General features: G+C 33.6%; 1 protein-coding gene and 1 pseudogene across 1 annotated transcript; one reads left to right on the top strand and one right to left on the bottom strand.

The window, feature by feature from the left end:
• Nucleotides 1-482: 482 nt before the first annotated feature.
• LOC132053841 (cytochrome P450 71D7-like) lies at nt 483-11142 on the top strand. The gene is made up of 4 exons (XM_059445938.1): nt 483-522; nt 949-1022; nt 1104-1142; nt 10522-11142. Exons 1-4 carry the CDS (start codon nt 483-485, stop codon nt 11140-11142), a joined length of 774 nt encoding a protein of 257 aa, XP_059301921.1.
• A 502-nt stretch (nt 11143-11644) lies between these two features.
• On the bottom strand, nt 11645-13074 carry LOC132053840 (anthocyanidin 3-O-glucosyltransferase 2-like; annotated as a pseudogene).
• Nucleotides 13075-16195: the final 3121 nt, after the last annotated feature.

Below are 16195 nucleotides of genomic sequence, written 5' to 3'. Positions count from 1 at the left end.
TCATGAAAATTCACAATTTCAAGGAACCTATTTTTTTATATCAAGAAACCTTTTTGAAGCCAAATTCAATGTGAAAAGAAAGCCACCCATGATAAGCAGCTCTTTGGGAAAAAGCAGCAAAGCCTCCCCCTCCAGATTGTTGTACAACACAAGACCTTATGTGTTAAAGAACAATCTCATAAACCACGTGCTTGATGTAAACAAAAATCAATTGACATGCTCACTAGATAGGCCAAGGGCCAGCTTACTGTAAGCGTGAACCGTAATATAATTAGATATAATTATTGTTGGAAATAAAACGGTTTACTTCATTGCAAATAGATTTAATGCACCACTAACTATTGCTTTTACGTGGGATGAATGATAGAGTTAATTATGCTTTATTACAATACGTGGGCTGACTCTATTAAAGGGATATTTACTTGTTTATTTACTTTATGAAGTTTTTGTTAATCCAATAAATTAGTAGATTATGTTAAGAAATGGAAGAAAACTGGAAAAAGAGACAATTGTTGTCGGAAAGTAACAACAATTCTTAAAAGTAATTAACAAAAATTCATTATAACTTCAAGAATATACTATAGTATTAAATTTGTTATCAAAAGAACTAGACAAAAAGTCAAAAAAAAAAAAAAGTCAAAAAAAAAACTGACAAAGAAGACAAAATACAATGTTGAATTCATCTAAGCAAATCGCCAAGTGGTATAGATAGAGTTAAATGTAGCACATTTAACAGAATTAAGAGAGTTAAAAGGAGTAACTCTTTAGCTTTTTAAAATAGCAAATAAATGAAAGAAAATGGCAAAAAAAAGGAGAAAAAAGATAAATAGGAATGGTGCACATATATAGTACACATCACCTTTTTTATGCCTAACTTTATATTATATATAGATTAGCCATTGATTATGCAGTAGTATTCTCTATACCATATATTTATATAAATCTTAGTTGTGTTCTGGAATAGTTCCATCAAACGAGGTGTGAATCTTCCAGTTAGTGCAGCCTTTTCTTCGTCATCTCAGGTAATATCAACTGTCACTTAACAAAATTTGTTTCTATTTCACCTAACTGAACTTGGATGAATGTTTTACATGTGTTTGCAGTTGCTGTTTGAGGAGACAATTGATTCTGAACTTAGAATTGTAATCTCAGGTAATATCTAACGTTTAAGTTCTGGATTTACATTGCAATGCCAAATAGCAGAAAAGTTTGAGTTTATTGATTAAGTTTGAATTTCATTTCACATAATGATTATACTTTTGACACTATTTAAAAATCACCAAGATTAAGATTAATTAACAAGAAATCAAAATTGATGGTTGTTATAATTGGGCAAATTATGTTTATTTTTATTTTTAATGTTGGTCTTCAGCTTTATTTTGTTTGCTCAAAAAATTAGCTGCTATTATTTTGTCCATCACTTTATAAAAAGTGTCCAAAGAAAGAATTACTCCCTCCATCCCAAAAAGATTATTCTCTTTTGACTTGGCATAAAGTTTAAGAAATAAAGGAAGACTTTTAAATGTGTATCCAAAACAAGTCTTATATATTTGTGTGATTTGAAATCATCTCATAAAAGTTAAATTATTTCTAAATATAGTAAAGGACAATCTTTTTGGACAAAATTAAAAAAGGAGGGAGACAATCTTTTTGGGAGAGAGTATCAACTAAAATTTCCTTTTTCACATGATGAACAACAAACATATAGATTAAATTTATTCCTTTTACTGTTAGTTAGCTTTCTTCTAGAGAAGCTCTGTTTTCTTTTTAGTTGGCTTTCATTAAGAGATACAATTTCTGCTTATTACCAATTATGTAGTAATTCTGACATAATTTTCTATTTTATTGAGGGATAAATAATTTTTATTTATATGGTACTTGACATTCATTTTATCAATAGATAATTCCACTCGGATATATCAAAACAAAATTCAACTATTTAAAGTTTCAGAGCATAACATGAATTTTAATTTCTAATTTATATTTCACTTAAATGTTTTAGAATATATATGAATAAATTTGAACTATTACGTACTTAAAAAATAAAAATATTCACGGCATCCACAATTGATCAGAATTTAAATTGTAAACAATTGATAATGTGATCGTTGAAAATTATGACAAAGATGGAGTTGGTAAAACGGTAGGACTTATGACTTCATTCATAAAAGGTATTAAGAATATGTAATATTGATAACTTTTTGGATATATTTAATTTCTAACTTATATTTCAATTAAATGTTTTTAAAGTATATATGCACAAATTTTATTTCTTAAAATATATATTATATAAAATTGATGTGGGATACACGTGCAAACAAGACGTGCCCAAAAACTAGTAAGTTTTCAATGCAAAGCTTGACCCATATGTTTATATTTAGTAAAAAATGTCCCGTCATTTTATTTTTTGTAAAAAAAAGACTCATGTTCGACGTGAAGAGATTGTTTGTACCATGTGGAAGAATTATATTAAAGAATAGCTAGTTATTACTATTCTTGATTTTTTTTAACCGGTGGGTCTTTGTAGAATTGTGTATTTGAAAGTTTTTAATAGCATGTAATCGCAAGCATTTATTTATAAAAGGACTATGGAGATATGTAGTTTATCAATGTAGAATCTTAGGATATTCCTATACCTTGTTTATGAACTATGATTTGCTCATTTGGTAAGCTTGTATAAGAGTAGGGAATTTTTGATAGTTTTTCACAAATTGCGGTGTTTTCATATTTATGAGAAAAATATAACTTAAAAAATTTAAATTGCATGTCCAAATAAAATTTCAACTTCAAAGCAACCTGATTTCAAATTACTGCTTTCAAATCATGTCCAAACGGGCTCTTAATTTTTGCAAAGGAGAGAAGTGAGCAATTAATTTGGAGTTTATGAAGATGGAGTCTAAAAATAGGTTTGGAGCCCTTTGCTAAATTTGAAATCCAACTCCAAGTTGAATTTGAAAATTTTAAATCTTGAATTAAAGCGAAAAATAAATATCTGAATTTGAATACATATTTGCATATTTAAAATTTGTATAAAGATTTGAATAATAAATAATTAAGATGGTTTATTTTTCAACTGAAGTTATAAAGTGAAATTTATTTGTTTGTTTTGCTTCATAACTGTTCAATGGAGATCTTTTACTCCTTTCTTTCCAACTTAGTTTCTCTGCTTCTCTTTTTGATCTCCCTCGTCTTTGTAGTTAGACAATGGAGAATCCAAAAACAAATAAGGTTGCCTCCAGGGAATCCGCGACTTAAGCAAAGACAAAAATAAAAAGTTGAACCAAACTAGTGCAAAAAAAAAAAAAAAAATTACATTAGTAGTATTCACGCACGAAATTCGTGCGTGAAAGGACCAAACTGCAAAATTGCACTTTGGGCCTTTCACGCACGAATTTCGTGCGTGAATGGAGGACCATAAATCGGTCCCTCCATCTTCCCCACCACAGAATCCGCGATGTCCCCCTCCCCCACCCACCATTAAACCCCATTTTCGGCGGTCCCAACCCCTTAAAACACTAATTTCGTGTTATTTTTCAATCCAAAACTCAATATTCTTGGTATATTGAAGTGTAGGAACAAGTTTCTAAGGTTGGGATTTCGAATAGAGCGGCGTATAACACATTTCAAAAACTCAAAAAAAGTTTAAATTTAGGTATTTCACTACGAATTTTCTATTACATTGTTAAATATATTATTACCCTAAGCATGGTCATTGTGTAACTGTGGTGGATTACTCGTTTTGCTTCTTCTTTTTTTTGCGTTTTTGGGCAGTCCGTGCACTGTTGGGACTGCCCATTTTTTCATTTTTTTTTTTATTTGTTTATCTATTGTTAATTAGTTAATTATTTATTGCTTGTTTATTTAGTATTTGTTAATTGTTGGATTAGCGACTTAAGTATTTATTAATTGTTAGACTGACTAATTATTTATTTTCTTTTTGTTAAGCGAATTGTTTATTTGTTAATAATTTCTTAATTGTTTCATTAGTTAATTAATTGTTTATTTGTTAAATATACGATAATAATTTATTAATTTTTTTATTAGTTACTTAATTGTTTATTTATTAAATATATGATAATAACTTGTTAATTATTTGATTAGTTAGTTATTTGTTTATTTATTAATTATTTATACTAATTGTATGCTAACTAATTGTTAATTATTTGACTTATCTTTATATTTTAGGAATGAAAACCCTTAGTTTAGGATTCATAACCCGTAGCTTAGGATTGAAAACCCTTAATATAATTTTTTATAAAAGATTACATAACTAATATTACTTGTTAATGATTTATTTAAAATACGTAAAATGTATGGGTCACCACAATCTTTAATAAAATTTTCGATAAAAGATTACATAACTAATACTAATACTACTTGTTAATGATTTATTTAAAATGCGTAAAATAGATGGATCACCATCCTCTTGATCCGGGCCCTTCGACCGAGAGTTCCGTATCTTCGGCCGAGCATAGGTCGCAACATATATGGACATCCGACTTGCGGCCGAGTCTCGGTCCGTGCCCGATTAGGGGACTCGGCATGGGAGATCTTAGTTGCTCCCCCCACATCCTCGTGTCCCGGATATACTACGTCGGGGGTATCTACCGGTGCGTCGAAGTTGGTCGGCACAAGACGATAGGTCACTAGTGACGCATTGATTGAGAGGTGGCGACCGGAGACGCACACATTTCATCTCCGCACCGGCCGAGGCTACTATTACCCTTCGGGATGTGGAGGTCATTTATGGGCTATAGGTTGATGGACGCCCATTGTATATTGAGGAGCCTCCCCGTCTTTGCCTTACGGATGAGTTGATTAGGCTCACCGGTTTCGCGGCTCTCGGGATGGTCATATTTCCGCTCAAAGTGGCTTTTGTTGTCGGCCTTTACGCTCACTTGCGCCTCACGGACACGCGCATCCGATTGGAGAGGACACGCCTCGGGGGCCGATGTTGATACGTGCGCGTCTATACCTACTCATCATATTCGGGGCCATCCTATTCCCGAACACTTCAAAGTTCGCATATGAGCTTGAGGTATCTTCGGTATATCGACAATCTCGCCGAGATAGGATGTTATAGTTGAAATGCTATTTGTCTTTGGCTACATGTATCGAGGATTCTCGCCGATGTTCTATGGGCACGAGGGTAGAGGTCCCTGCATTTTGCTCGCTCCTTCAGGTAATATATTTAAGTGTGTGTAATTATACACAAAATATATTTTTTTAAAACGACGACTGATAAAAAAAAATTTAAATGACTATATCAGATATGGGTGTGGACTAGGTTGAGACCTTTTCAGCCCATACCAGCTGACCCTCCCGCTGACTATCTTACTGTCCCGATGCCATATGCGCGGAAAGAAGGAAAACCCGTTTTCCTTCTTTGCCAATACTTTACTCCTCTTACTTTCCATTGCATTCTCTGATTATTGTTTCTTAACATTTATAAAATGTATTACTTTATATTTTCATTTCGGAATTAAAATTTGGTGATTTACGATATAACATATCACATTTCTAATATGTCATAATACTTAATATTTATTCCATAGACGTATGCACTTCAATTTTAATTATCCGACACATTTATTTCCTCATATTTTTTAATTAATTTAATAAAAATATTTTATTAGTTTTTCTTTTAAAAAATCCAATATATACAACAATTGTTCTTATGTTTGGATCTGAACAGTTAATTGATTGAGATGAATATCAACTTGTCGGTATACATATAAGATATTAAACAATTTAAAAGAAAAAATCTAAAATCAAAATATTAATTTTCCCTCACCTTCTTACTAATTTTCTTTTTCACATTGATGAACAATTTTCATTGACATGACTATGACAAATTTTTAAAAATTATTTAAAAAAATACAAATCTTAAAGACAAGCTAATTAAAGTGAATAAGCATGTTCAGTCCATGCATCGCACGGGCATATATGGCTAGTACTGTGGTTATGGTGTTGCACACGTTAAGCACGTTGACAATGATGGGCGTGATCTATCGGCCATACAAGTCTACACTTATCCGGATTGAATGACAAGTTAAGGAGATAAATTAAATACATATATATAATAAGCTTAATGTATATGCGGCTCCCTAAATTTGTTCTTTTTTTTTTATTTTGACACCTCAACTAAGTGTTGTTTCTATTGGACCCCTGAACTCGTCCTCGAGTGTGTCTATCGAACCCCCTAAATATGACTTTTATTAGAAGCATAAATTAAATTGGAAAATGAAGGTGGAGTAATATTTTAGACATATGGTAAGTTATTCTTTAGGTCATGGATGTATGGTTTACGCTAGTTCTCTTCTTCCACGCCCTTAATTAAGAGCTACTATTTTTTCCCTCTCAATTGCCGCTAATTGTCACACCCCTTTTTCGGGCCTCGAAAGACACGCGAGGTTTAATTATTAAAGGGTTTTTTCAATTGAAGTGACGGTTTTGAATATAGATTAATTATTTTACAAAGTTGCCACTTGAAATTGAGTTTTGGTGTTCCAAGTCACTTTATGAATCCCTAATCAAAAGGAAATGACTCTTTTTATTATTGGTTCGCGAAAATAAAAGATCGGGTAAGAAATTCTGTTGATCGGGGAAAAGGTATTAGGCATTCCCAGAGTCCCGTGGTTCTAGCATGGTCACTTTTATCGACTTATATTTGTCTAAAATTAATTCTTGGATAGAACGCTTTTAGTTACTCCATTTAATTATTTAAAAATAGTTTAGAAATGACTTATATTTTTGGCTTAGGAGGGTAACAACCCACAAAGCCTCTTATTTATAAGAATCGACCAAGGAGTGTATCCAAACACATGATCAAACTCGATTTATTTATAAAGTCAAGAAGCGTAACCACTCACATGACTCTTTGGATTATTAATTAATGTTTAACCAAGGTACGTAACCGAACATATGGTCAACAACATTTAAACACCTAAGAGAATGTATCGTTAAAAGGATTATTCATCTCTTAAATCTGAGACACTTTATTTTAGTCATTTTTCACTCTTTAACAATGAGCTTTGAATAAATTCGCAACCCATCTCGCTCCCTTACAATTGATTTTACCACTCTTTTTTTTTTTTTTTAATATACTTGACAGCGGGATTTGAAATAGTTCGCCCCCCATGTAGCTCAACTCACGATAGTAATTGACTAATCAGGCCTTAAACATTGATCATAGGCCCAAAATATTTACAGAATTTATTCCATCGAACAACCGCACAACCCATTAATTAAAGATGGGGAAAAGGACACAAATGGCCGTTGGGCCATAAATAATCCCACGCGCTGGCCCATCTATTCCCAAACCCAAAAATTAGCCCATAAACTATTTACATCCGCTAGCCAAAATCTGTATCAAGTCTTTTGTGGTGACTTTTGATTTAAAAAGTCGCCACTAAAAGCCAAGGCGCTTTAAAAAAAAAAAAAACGAAAAAAAAAAAAAAAAAAACTTTTTGTGGCGACAAAAGTCGCCACTAAAGGGCTGCTACAGAAAATCAGGCTTTTTAGTGGCAATTAAAAAAATCGCCACTAAAGGTTAAACATCCCAAAACATGTATAATATGTGTATATTTAGTAAGAAATATCCCAAAAAACTCTGAGGCGATTTTTGTATATAATATGTATCATTTGTGTAAAAAAATATGTATCGACTATCTCTAATGTATAGAAAGCCGTATAAAACATGAATCACTAAGGTATCTATCATTTTTGTATATAATATGTATCATTTGTGTATATAATGTGTATTATAGAATAGAAAATTGTATCGTTTTTGTATATAATATGTATCATTTTTGTATAGAAAGTGTATGTATAATTCCAACATGTGTATATAAACTGCATTAATCTTGTATAGAAAGTGTATCATACGTATAAAAAATGTATCATAGAAACTATATCATTGTGGTATATAATATGTATCGCTATTTTATATGTAAAAAAAAAAATCATATCATTATTGTATAATATGTGTATAATAAATGTATAATTAACGTATAATTTATGTATAATAAATGTATGATTAATTCCAGCATATGTATATAAAGTGTATCATTCTTGTATATAAAGTGTATAATTAATTCCAGCATATGTATATAAACAAACTGTATCATTATTGTATATAAAGTGTATATATAATTCCAACATATGTATATAAAAATATATCATTCTTGTATATACTTACTAAATATACACATATTATACATATTTTGGGATATTTCTTACTAAATATACACATATTATACATGTTTTGGGATATTTAACCTTTAGTGGAGACTTTTTTAACTTGATTTTTCTCAGTATGACCCTTTAGTGGCGACGTTAAGTCGCCACAATTTTATTTTTTTAAAGCGCAGGGTTGTTGGGCCGGCCACCCTTGGCAAGATTTTTTAGGCCTACTCGCCATTTTTTGGCATTAATTTAGGCGACCTAGGACTCCAGTGGGATTAAGCTCAAACAAGAAATAAATGTGGGATTAGTTTGGTGAGTGGACACACAATGTCCTTTTCCCTTAAAGATGTCCAAAGATTTCGATACTCATGACTTAACGGAAAACTAGCTATTATCACCATAATCACATGACCAACGAATCAAGAATAATCACTAGAGCATTTGAAGTGAACATGAAAATTTAAACAGTAGGTAATAAAATCGGTCAAAATATAAATGTTATGCATATGAAGGAAGAAATTAAAATGCTACCATTTAACTTCCATTTTTACCTATGACCGCAAATTGGTATATGAAACAGCAATACAGTACTCAATTTAAAAGTAAAAGTGGGCTAAACTTCTTTCAAACATCCACGTACTTACTTGGCAATATCAAACATGGATTTCTCAATCTTTGAATTAAATTACTCCTTAGCATGTGAAATCATTAAGCAGTAAAAACAAAACAAATTAACATTTCAAAAGCAAATACTATTTAGATCAAAACATGGAATCAATAAAAACACAGCAAAAGCTTGATAAACAATTGTGAAGCTAATCAAGTATGGGTGAACATTAGATATTCTTTTCTAAGTTTGCATTAACTAATGGGATAAGGCATCATTACCCCCCTCACCTAGTAGCGTTTTTGCTACGACACACCTTACCTAATGTTTGGTCCTATCACCCCCCTAAACTATTTAAAACCGTAATATTTTACCCCCTAAATGCTGATGTGGCAAGGAGAGTGTGTTTCACTCTCTTTGAGAGAGTGAGAAACATAAAAAACGGGAAAATTTAATTTTTTTCTTAAAAATTTGTATTTTCTTAAAATATGAATATAAATATAGTTTTTCACATTTTAAAAAAATAATTAATTTTTTCAAAATTTTATAAAAAATCAGTTTTTTTGTCAAATTTTGACAAGAAAAACACTTTTTCCGGGTTTTTTTTTTGAAAAATAAAAGTGTCCTAAGAAAATGAAATCATGAAAATCAAGATCTTTTAAGACATTTTAAAAAAAATAATCAAGCTTTCCATATTATTAACAAATCCATTTTTCCATATTTTAAAGAAAAATCGGTTTTTTAATTTGCATTTTCAGTTTTTTTTTTTTTTAAACGGATTTTAAAAATGAATTTTTTAAAAGAAAAATGAGTTTTTTAATTCGACTTTTCAGTTTTTTTTTTTTTTAAAACGGGTTTAAAAATAAATTTTTTAAAAGAAAAATCAGTTTTTTAATTCGCGTTTTCGTTTTTTTTTTTTTTTTTTTAAAAACGGGTTTTAAAAATAAATTTTTTAAAAGAAAAATCATTTTTTAAATTCTCGTTTTCAGTTTTTTTTTTTTTTTTTTAAAACAGGTTTTAAAAATAAATTTTTTAAAAGAAAAATCAGTTTTTTAATTCACTTTTTTTTTTTTTTTTAAAAACGGGTTTTAAAAATAAATTTTGTAAAAGAAAAATCAATTTTTTATTTTTTTATTCTTAAAAATTGACACGTAAGCTGAATATTAAAAAAATAAAAATAAATGCACATGTGGCAAGGAGAGTGTATGTCACTCTCCCATATGAGAGTGGGCATCAGCGTTTAGGGGGTAAAATATTACGATTTTAAATAGTTTAAGGGGGTGATAGGACCAAACATTAGTTAAGGTGTGTCGTAGCAAAAACGCTACTAGGTGAGGGGGGTAATGATGCCTTATCCCTTAACTAATCAGTGGGTTAATAACAATCAAACAAGGCAGTTCCATACAGAGGCGAATCTAGAATTTCTAGAACATGGGTTCACCACTAAAAAAAAATAAAAAGGAAAAATGTATTAAGTGGGAATTGATCCCTAATCCCGTAGGTAAACAACTCAACCTTCAACCAACCCACCATTTAACTTTCTTTTAGTATTTGTACCAGCAGTTAATATTATACCAATTTTAAAAAAGATATGCATAAAATACCTAAATTTACAGAGAGCTCACGTGTTCATGTAACCCAAAATTAGCACATAAAATCGCCCCTGGTTACATATTTTTACCTTACATAAGAATTTATTGACTTCATTTATTTGTTTGTTGCTGTAGGACATCGTTGCGGGTGGAACTGATACATCATCCAAAATTATTATTTGGGCATTGTTAGAAATGATGAAGAATCCAAATATTATGGCCAATGCTCAAAGTGAAGTGAGACAAGTCTTTCAAGAAAAGAAAAATTATGATGAAGGAGATCTTGAAAAGTCAAAATACCTGAAGTTGGCGATTAAGGAAACATTAAGGTTACATCCTCCCATTCCTCTAGTGCCTAAGGAATGTAAGGAGCAAACAGATATTGATGGATACACCATACGTTGTAAGACTAACGTGTTGGTCAACATATGGGCACTCGGAAGAGATCCTGAAAGTTGGGACGATCCTGAAAGTTTTATACCAGAGAGATTTGAGAACTCTTCTATTAACTTTATGGGAAACCACTATGAGTTTATTCCATTTGGTGCAGGAAGAAGGAGTTGTCCAGGAATGCTATTTGGTTTAGCTGCTATTGAAGTTGCACTGGCACAGTTACTCCACCACTTTGAATGGCAACTCCCATATGGAACTAATCCCCAAGATTTGGATATGACTGAAACACCGGGATTAACTGCAGCAAAACAAAAAGATTTGTATTTAGTTGCTGTAGATCATAGAAACGATGACGAATTTTGATGTATTGTCACCACGGCCTACACAGTTCTTCATGTCCTTAATTTTCGATTGATTTATGTATTGTATCCATTTGCATCTTTGAAGCTGAACACTGTGAAACTGGCCAAAGAATAAAGATCCATCGTTTGGTTGCACGGTTTTGCTTCAATTCGTCGTCAGTGGCGGAGCCACATAGAGCCGAGGGTGTTCATCCGAACCCCCTCGGCAGAAAAAAAAACACTATTTTTACAAGGCTAAAGTTATTTTTTATGTATATATAGTAGGCGTTGAACCCCCTTAGGCTTCTTTGTATGTTTACTTTTTTATATTTTGAACCCCCTCGGCGAAAATTTTGGCTCCGCCACGTCGTACCAAATAATATGTTCCTCTATTTACACTAATGCATGTAATATGAGCTTTGGTTTTATTTTCTCAATAACATTGTTAAAAAGATCAAATCGTATCCAATACCAGATAATACTAGCTAAAAACATCCTCTTTGCCTACAAAACCTTGGAGTGTACTAAAAATCTGGTTCACATTTTCTAATAGTGGATGTGTTTTCCAGTATTTCATGGATAAGTTTCCCAAAGGACAAGTATGAAGATCCACCTTCCATTATACTAGCCCTGCTCTTCTCTTTCATCTCCTTTGCCTTATCTCTTACTTGTTTGCTAGTTTCCATCAATTCCCTTATCCCTTTTTCTATGGCTTGTGCAGTTATCATGGGCTGATCAACTTCTCTCACAGTAATCTCCACCGCGTTTCCCATTTCTTTCACTAACTGAAACGCATTTCCCTGCTGTTCTGAGTACAATGGCCACGTCGCTATAGGCACCCCAAACCATATGCTTTCGAGTATTGAATTCCACCCACAGTGTGACACGAATCCTCCGATTGCTTCATGGGATAACAACTTCAATTGTGGAACCCATCCCGCTACTTTCCCTTTCTTCTCCGTCCGCTCTAGAAATCCTTCAGGCAAGATTTCAGAATAGCTCATGTATTCACCAGGAAATCGGGCATTGTTATCTTCAGGGGAGCAGCGTAAAGACCACAAGAACTGGCAGGGGCTTTGCTCTAGAGCTAAAGCAATTTCTTTCACTTGCTCCACAGGGAAGCTCCCCTGGCTTCTGAAGCAGAGGAGTACTACCGAATGCGGTGGCTAGTTATCCAGCCACTCTGTTATTTCCGTTGACTGGTTCATAATTGGACCCACTGGATAGATGGATGGGACCTGTCCAGATTTTGATAAGTTGTTATTGCAAGCATCCAAGGAGTGCATTTCTGTTAATGATAATGCCTTTGGCTTTTCCGTATGCACGAGCGAATTCGAGGAACCCACTTATTAGCCACGTGTCTCTGTCGACTAGATTCGTTGACAACACGGTGGCAGGAAGTGGGTTGACATAGCTTGGAAACGACAACGGACTGTCGGAGTTTTTAAATTCGGGAACATCCTTGTGGTGCTCCATCTTCAAGAACCTGGAAATGAAGCATCAGTCGAAGAAAAGTAGCTGGCGAGGTGAAAAACACATAGCTTGGTATCCCCAATTCCTCAGCTAGATCTACCAATGGATGAGCGCATAACATGTCAACAATGAAATTCCCGAGTGGGTGACGTTGACTGCTTATCAAGAAGTCCCTGATGTGAGATTTCTGGCTTTGGACTAATCTATAGAAGAAATGTACTCGGGTTTTGGAGCTCCATTCGGGGGTTGGATCCGCAGCTGGCAAATGGACTAAGCGAAGGCGATTAAAAGTAGATGAAGCAGCCATTGAGTCGACGAAGGAGCCACTGAGTGCATCGATGTAGTCGAGGAGTTTCATAATGAGGATGGTGATTGAGAGCAGATGGTTTCGATGGATTAAGAGTTTTGCTAACGCTACCATTTGAGCAACATGGCCCATTGGCGGAGATGGGACGAGAATCACTTCTGCTAATTTCTCCATATCAGATGCAAAATACCAAATTACCAACCACTCCTAGTCTTCTTCTTTTTGTGATTTTTCGATCTTACTTTTGTAGACTTAACATCGGTTTTTTGCGGATGCTATCTTGATTTTTTGTGCTTCCCAGTATCAGATCGAGGCATTGAGCATATCGACACATCGAGCATGGGTTTATGTTTTACTGGGGAAGAAGCAACATTTTAACAATAAAAAATAAAAAAGATGCATTGTTTAAATCATTTCATTTGGTCGGTGATTTATATACAATTTCATCTGATATCTATTTATACAAGTTTTGGCCCCGGAGATTCTTCACATTAATAGCTCTATCATTTTTGAAAAACTTTCCGTCAGCTAAAGTTTTGAGGAGCATTTATTCTAATTCCTTTTGATAATTAAGTTATCTGTTCATTATTCTATATTCTCAACTTTGGACAAGTTCCATATATAATGAACACGAATATCTGGAAGTAAACTCTACACAAGTGATAGTGGCCTGATATATGAATTATGTGTAGATCTCCCTTCCCTTTTGATTGGTAAAGTTATGATTCTTTGGCTGAAAGATGCTTTGTTTCGATTGACCAATTTTGAGTTCAACTTCATTACATTAACCAAAAATGGGCCCGACTTATTGCCTTTGCCCGTCTACGGACTTATTTACTACTTTACCCGTATGTGTATGTAGCTTTGGAGACGCATCTACAAAAAAGAAGCATCGAACTTTGGTGGCCATAAATATTCGGTTGATGTGGTGGCACACTGTTAATCTCTAGATAAGCCCACGGCGTGATGGAACATGTAGAACTTAGTTCGAGGGAGATTGTTAAGTGTGTGAAAAAAGTCCACTTTGATAGCTGAATAGAAAAAGAAGCTAATTATATGGTATTCTTAATGGTGTGAGGTTTATTGAGGAAAATCGTGCGATTTGACCCAAAGCGACATTATCACACCACGTCAAAAGTATCTTTCAACTATTTTAGCCCCACAATCTTAATACCAAATATGATTTCCTTCGAGTTCAGATATAAAAGGTGTTAATTTTATGACCAATGTAACCATATCAGGGTTTATAATTCAGGAAAATCATGGAACACTAAGGATGTGTTCGTTATGGAGGAAAATGTTTTCCTGAAAAATGTGTTCCGGGGAAAAAAGTGAATTTCTACTTATTTTATCATGTTCGGTTGGGTAGTGAAAAATAAGTGAATTTCATACTTATTTTCTCATGTTTGGTTAGTTAGTAGAAAATATTTTTCGGAAGATACCACCCATGCCCCCCAACACCACCACCCCATACCACACCCACCACACCCCACCCACCCTACAACCAAATCCCATCCCCACCCAACCACCACCCTTCACGCACTTCATCTTCACCCAACCCCACCCCCAACACCCACGCCACCCCAAATTTAACCACGCAAACTTTTCATTTTTATAAAGGTAAAATTATATATGTAAAAAATTCGGGAGGGGGTACGAGGGGAGGGTGGGGGTATAGAAAATCCAAAAAGAAAATTTTTCAAAATTGTTTTGGAGTGGGTGGTGGGGAGGGGTCGGAGGGTGATTGGGGGAGTGGGTGGGGACGGGGTGTCGTAGAAAACCAAAATAAAATAAACTTTTCAATTTTTTTTTTTAAAAAAGTTACTTTTTTTGAAGGGGGTGTGGTAGAAAACCAAAAAAAAAAAAACTTTTCAAAACTTTTTCTTTTAATAAAATTAATTTTTTTGGAGGGGGGGAGGGGGGAGTCGTAGAAAACCAAAATTAAAAAAATAATCAAAACATTTTTTTTAAAAAAAAAAATTGTTTTTGGAGGGGGTAGTGAGGTGTTGGTGCGGGTGGGGCGGGGGAGGGGGGTGAGGTGGTGTAAAAAACCAAACAAAAAAACTTTTTAAAACTTTTTTTTTAAGGAAAAAAATAAATTTGGAGGTGGGGGATGGGTGGTGTAGAAAACCCAAATATAAAACAAGTTAAAAACTTTCAAAAAAAAATTAGGGTGGAGTGCGTGGGGTTGTGGGAGTTGTTGGGGTTTGGTGGTTGAGTGGTGGTAGGGTGGTTGGTGAAATGTCAATTGTGGACTTGTTTTCCCTACTTTGAATAGGGAAATCATTTTTCCCCAGAACTTGTTCTACTAAAGAAAATGTTTTCCAAAAATTTTGACCAAACGAACATGAGAAAATTGAAAAAGGTTTTCCTTCATACCAAACACACCCAGTGGCGGATCTAGGATTTTCATTGAGGGGGTTCAAAAACTAAAAATGTAGTTACTGGGGTTTGAACTTGGAGGAATCTCAAGGTGAATTTTGAACACCCTAAACTACTGAACCAACCTTTTTTCTTGTTTTTAGGGTGTTCAAAATTTATATATGTACATAAAAAATGAAAAAAAACCTTATATATATGGTGCAATTTTTTGCCGAGGGTGTTCACCCGAACACCCACGGCGGGCCCTTGATCCGCCCCTGAACACCCCCCAAGTATAAACACAGTTAAATATTACAAGCTGCAGAATTATTACATATAGTAACTTAATCTTTCTGGTTAATGTTTTCAGGTAGCATGTCCAAAACTAATAATTTTACCCCTTGGAGTTGGAGGACCAGATTATGTTGGTGGGATTTGTTGCCACCAACTTCCAAGCAGCTATTTAGCCAACTTGAACAACTAAAAGTATCAAATTACTACCAGTAAAGAAAATTATTCTGGCCTTGTCTAGTCAGGGGCATTATAAATCTGAAGAATTACAAGTAAAAATGTAAAAAGTTGCTGAAGGATGGAAGTAGTGGTAGCAGAACAAGGAGGGACAAGCAATAAGCTCTCTCTGTTTCCTAACTTTGAAAACCTAAGCTAACACTGTTAAACATAGAAATGCTAAGGAGATTTTGCAACATGAAACATGCTATAGAATGACCCTCATTGACATAAGTGCATCGGTATAATCATCATCATCTATCTATTTTATATTAAAAGCATGAACTCCCTAACTTGAAAATTAAATTATATAAATACCCCTATAAACCTGAATACCCTACTTCTGAATTATAAATTGTAAATTAAAAGGAAAAAACTATGCGAAGCAACCGCTCCAAACACAAAAAGACGCTAGGCCTAGCAACAG

This window comes from Lycium ferocissimum, chromosome 4 (genome assembly GCF_029784015.1).
Source record: "Lycium ferocissimum isolate CSIRO_LF1 chromosome 4, AGI_CSIRO_Lferr_CH_V1, whole genome shotgun sequence".
NCBI lineage: Eukaryota > Viridiplantae > Streptophyta > Magnoliopsida > Solanales > Solanaceae > Lycium > Lycium ferocissimum.
This window is presented reverse-complemented; position numbering and strand designations above follow the sequence as displayed.

Bases quoted from the DNA above. Each gene is read 5' to 3' on its own strand.
- LOC132053841 (XM_059445938.1), top strand. From the start codon at position 483: ATGGAAGAAAACTGGAAAAAGAGACAATTGTTGTCGGAAA. The intron at 1,023-1,103 runs GTAATATCAACT...ATGTGTTTGCAG, and splicing joins CCTTTTCTTCGTCATCTCAG to TTGCTGTTTGAGGAGACAAT. The intron at 1,143-10,521 runs GTAATCTCAGGT...TTGTTGCTGTAG, and splicing joins TTGATTCTGAACTTAGAATT to GACATCGTTGCGGGTGGAAC.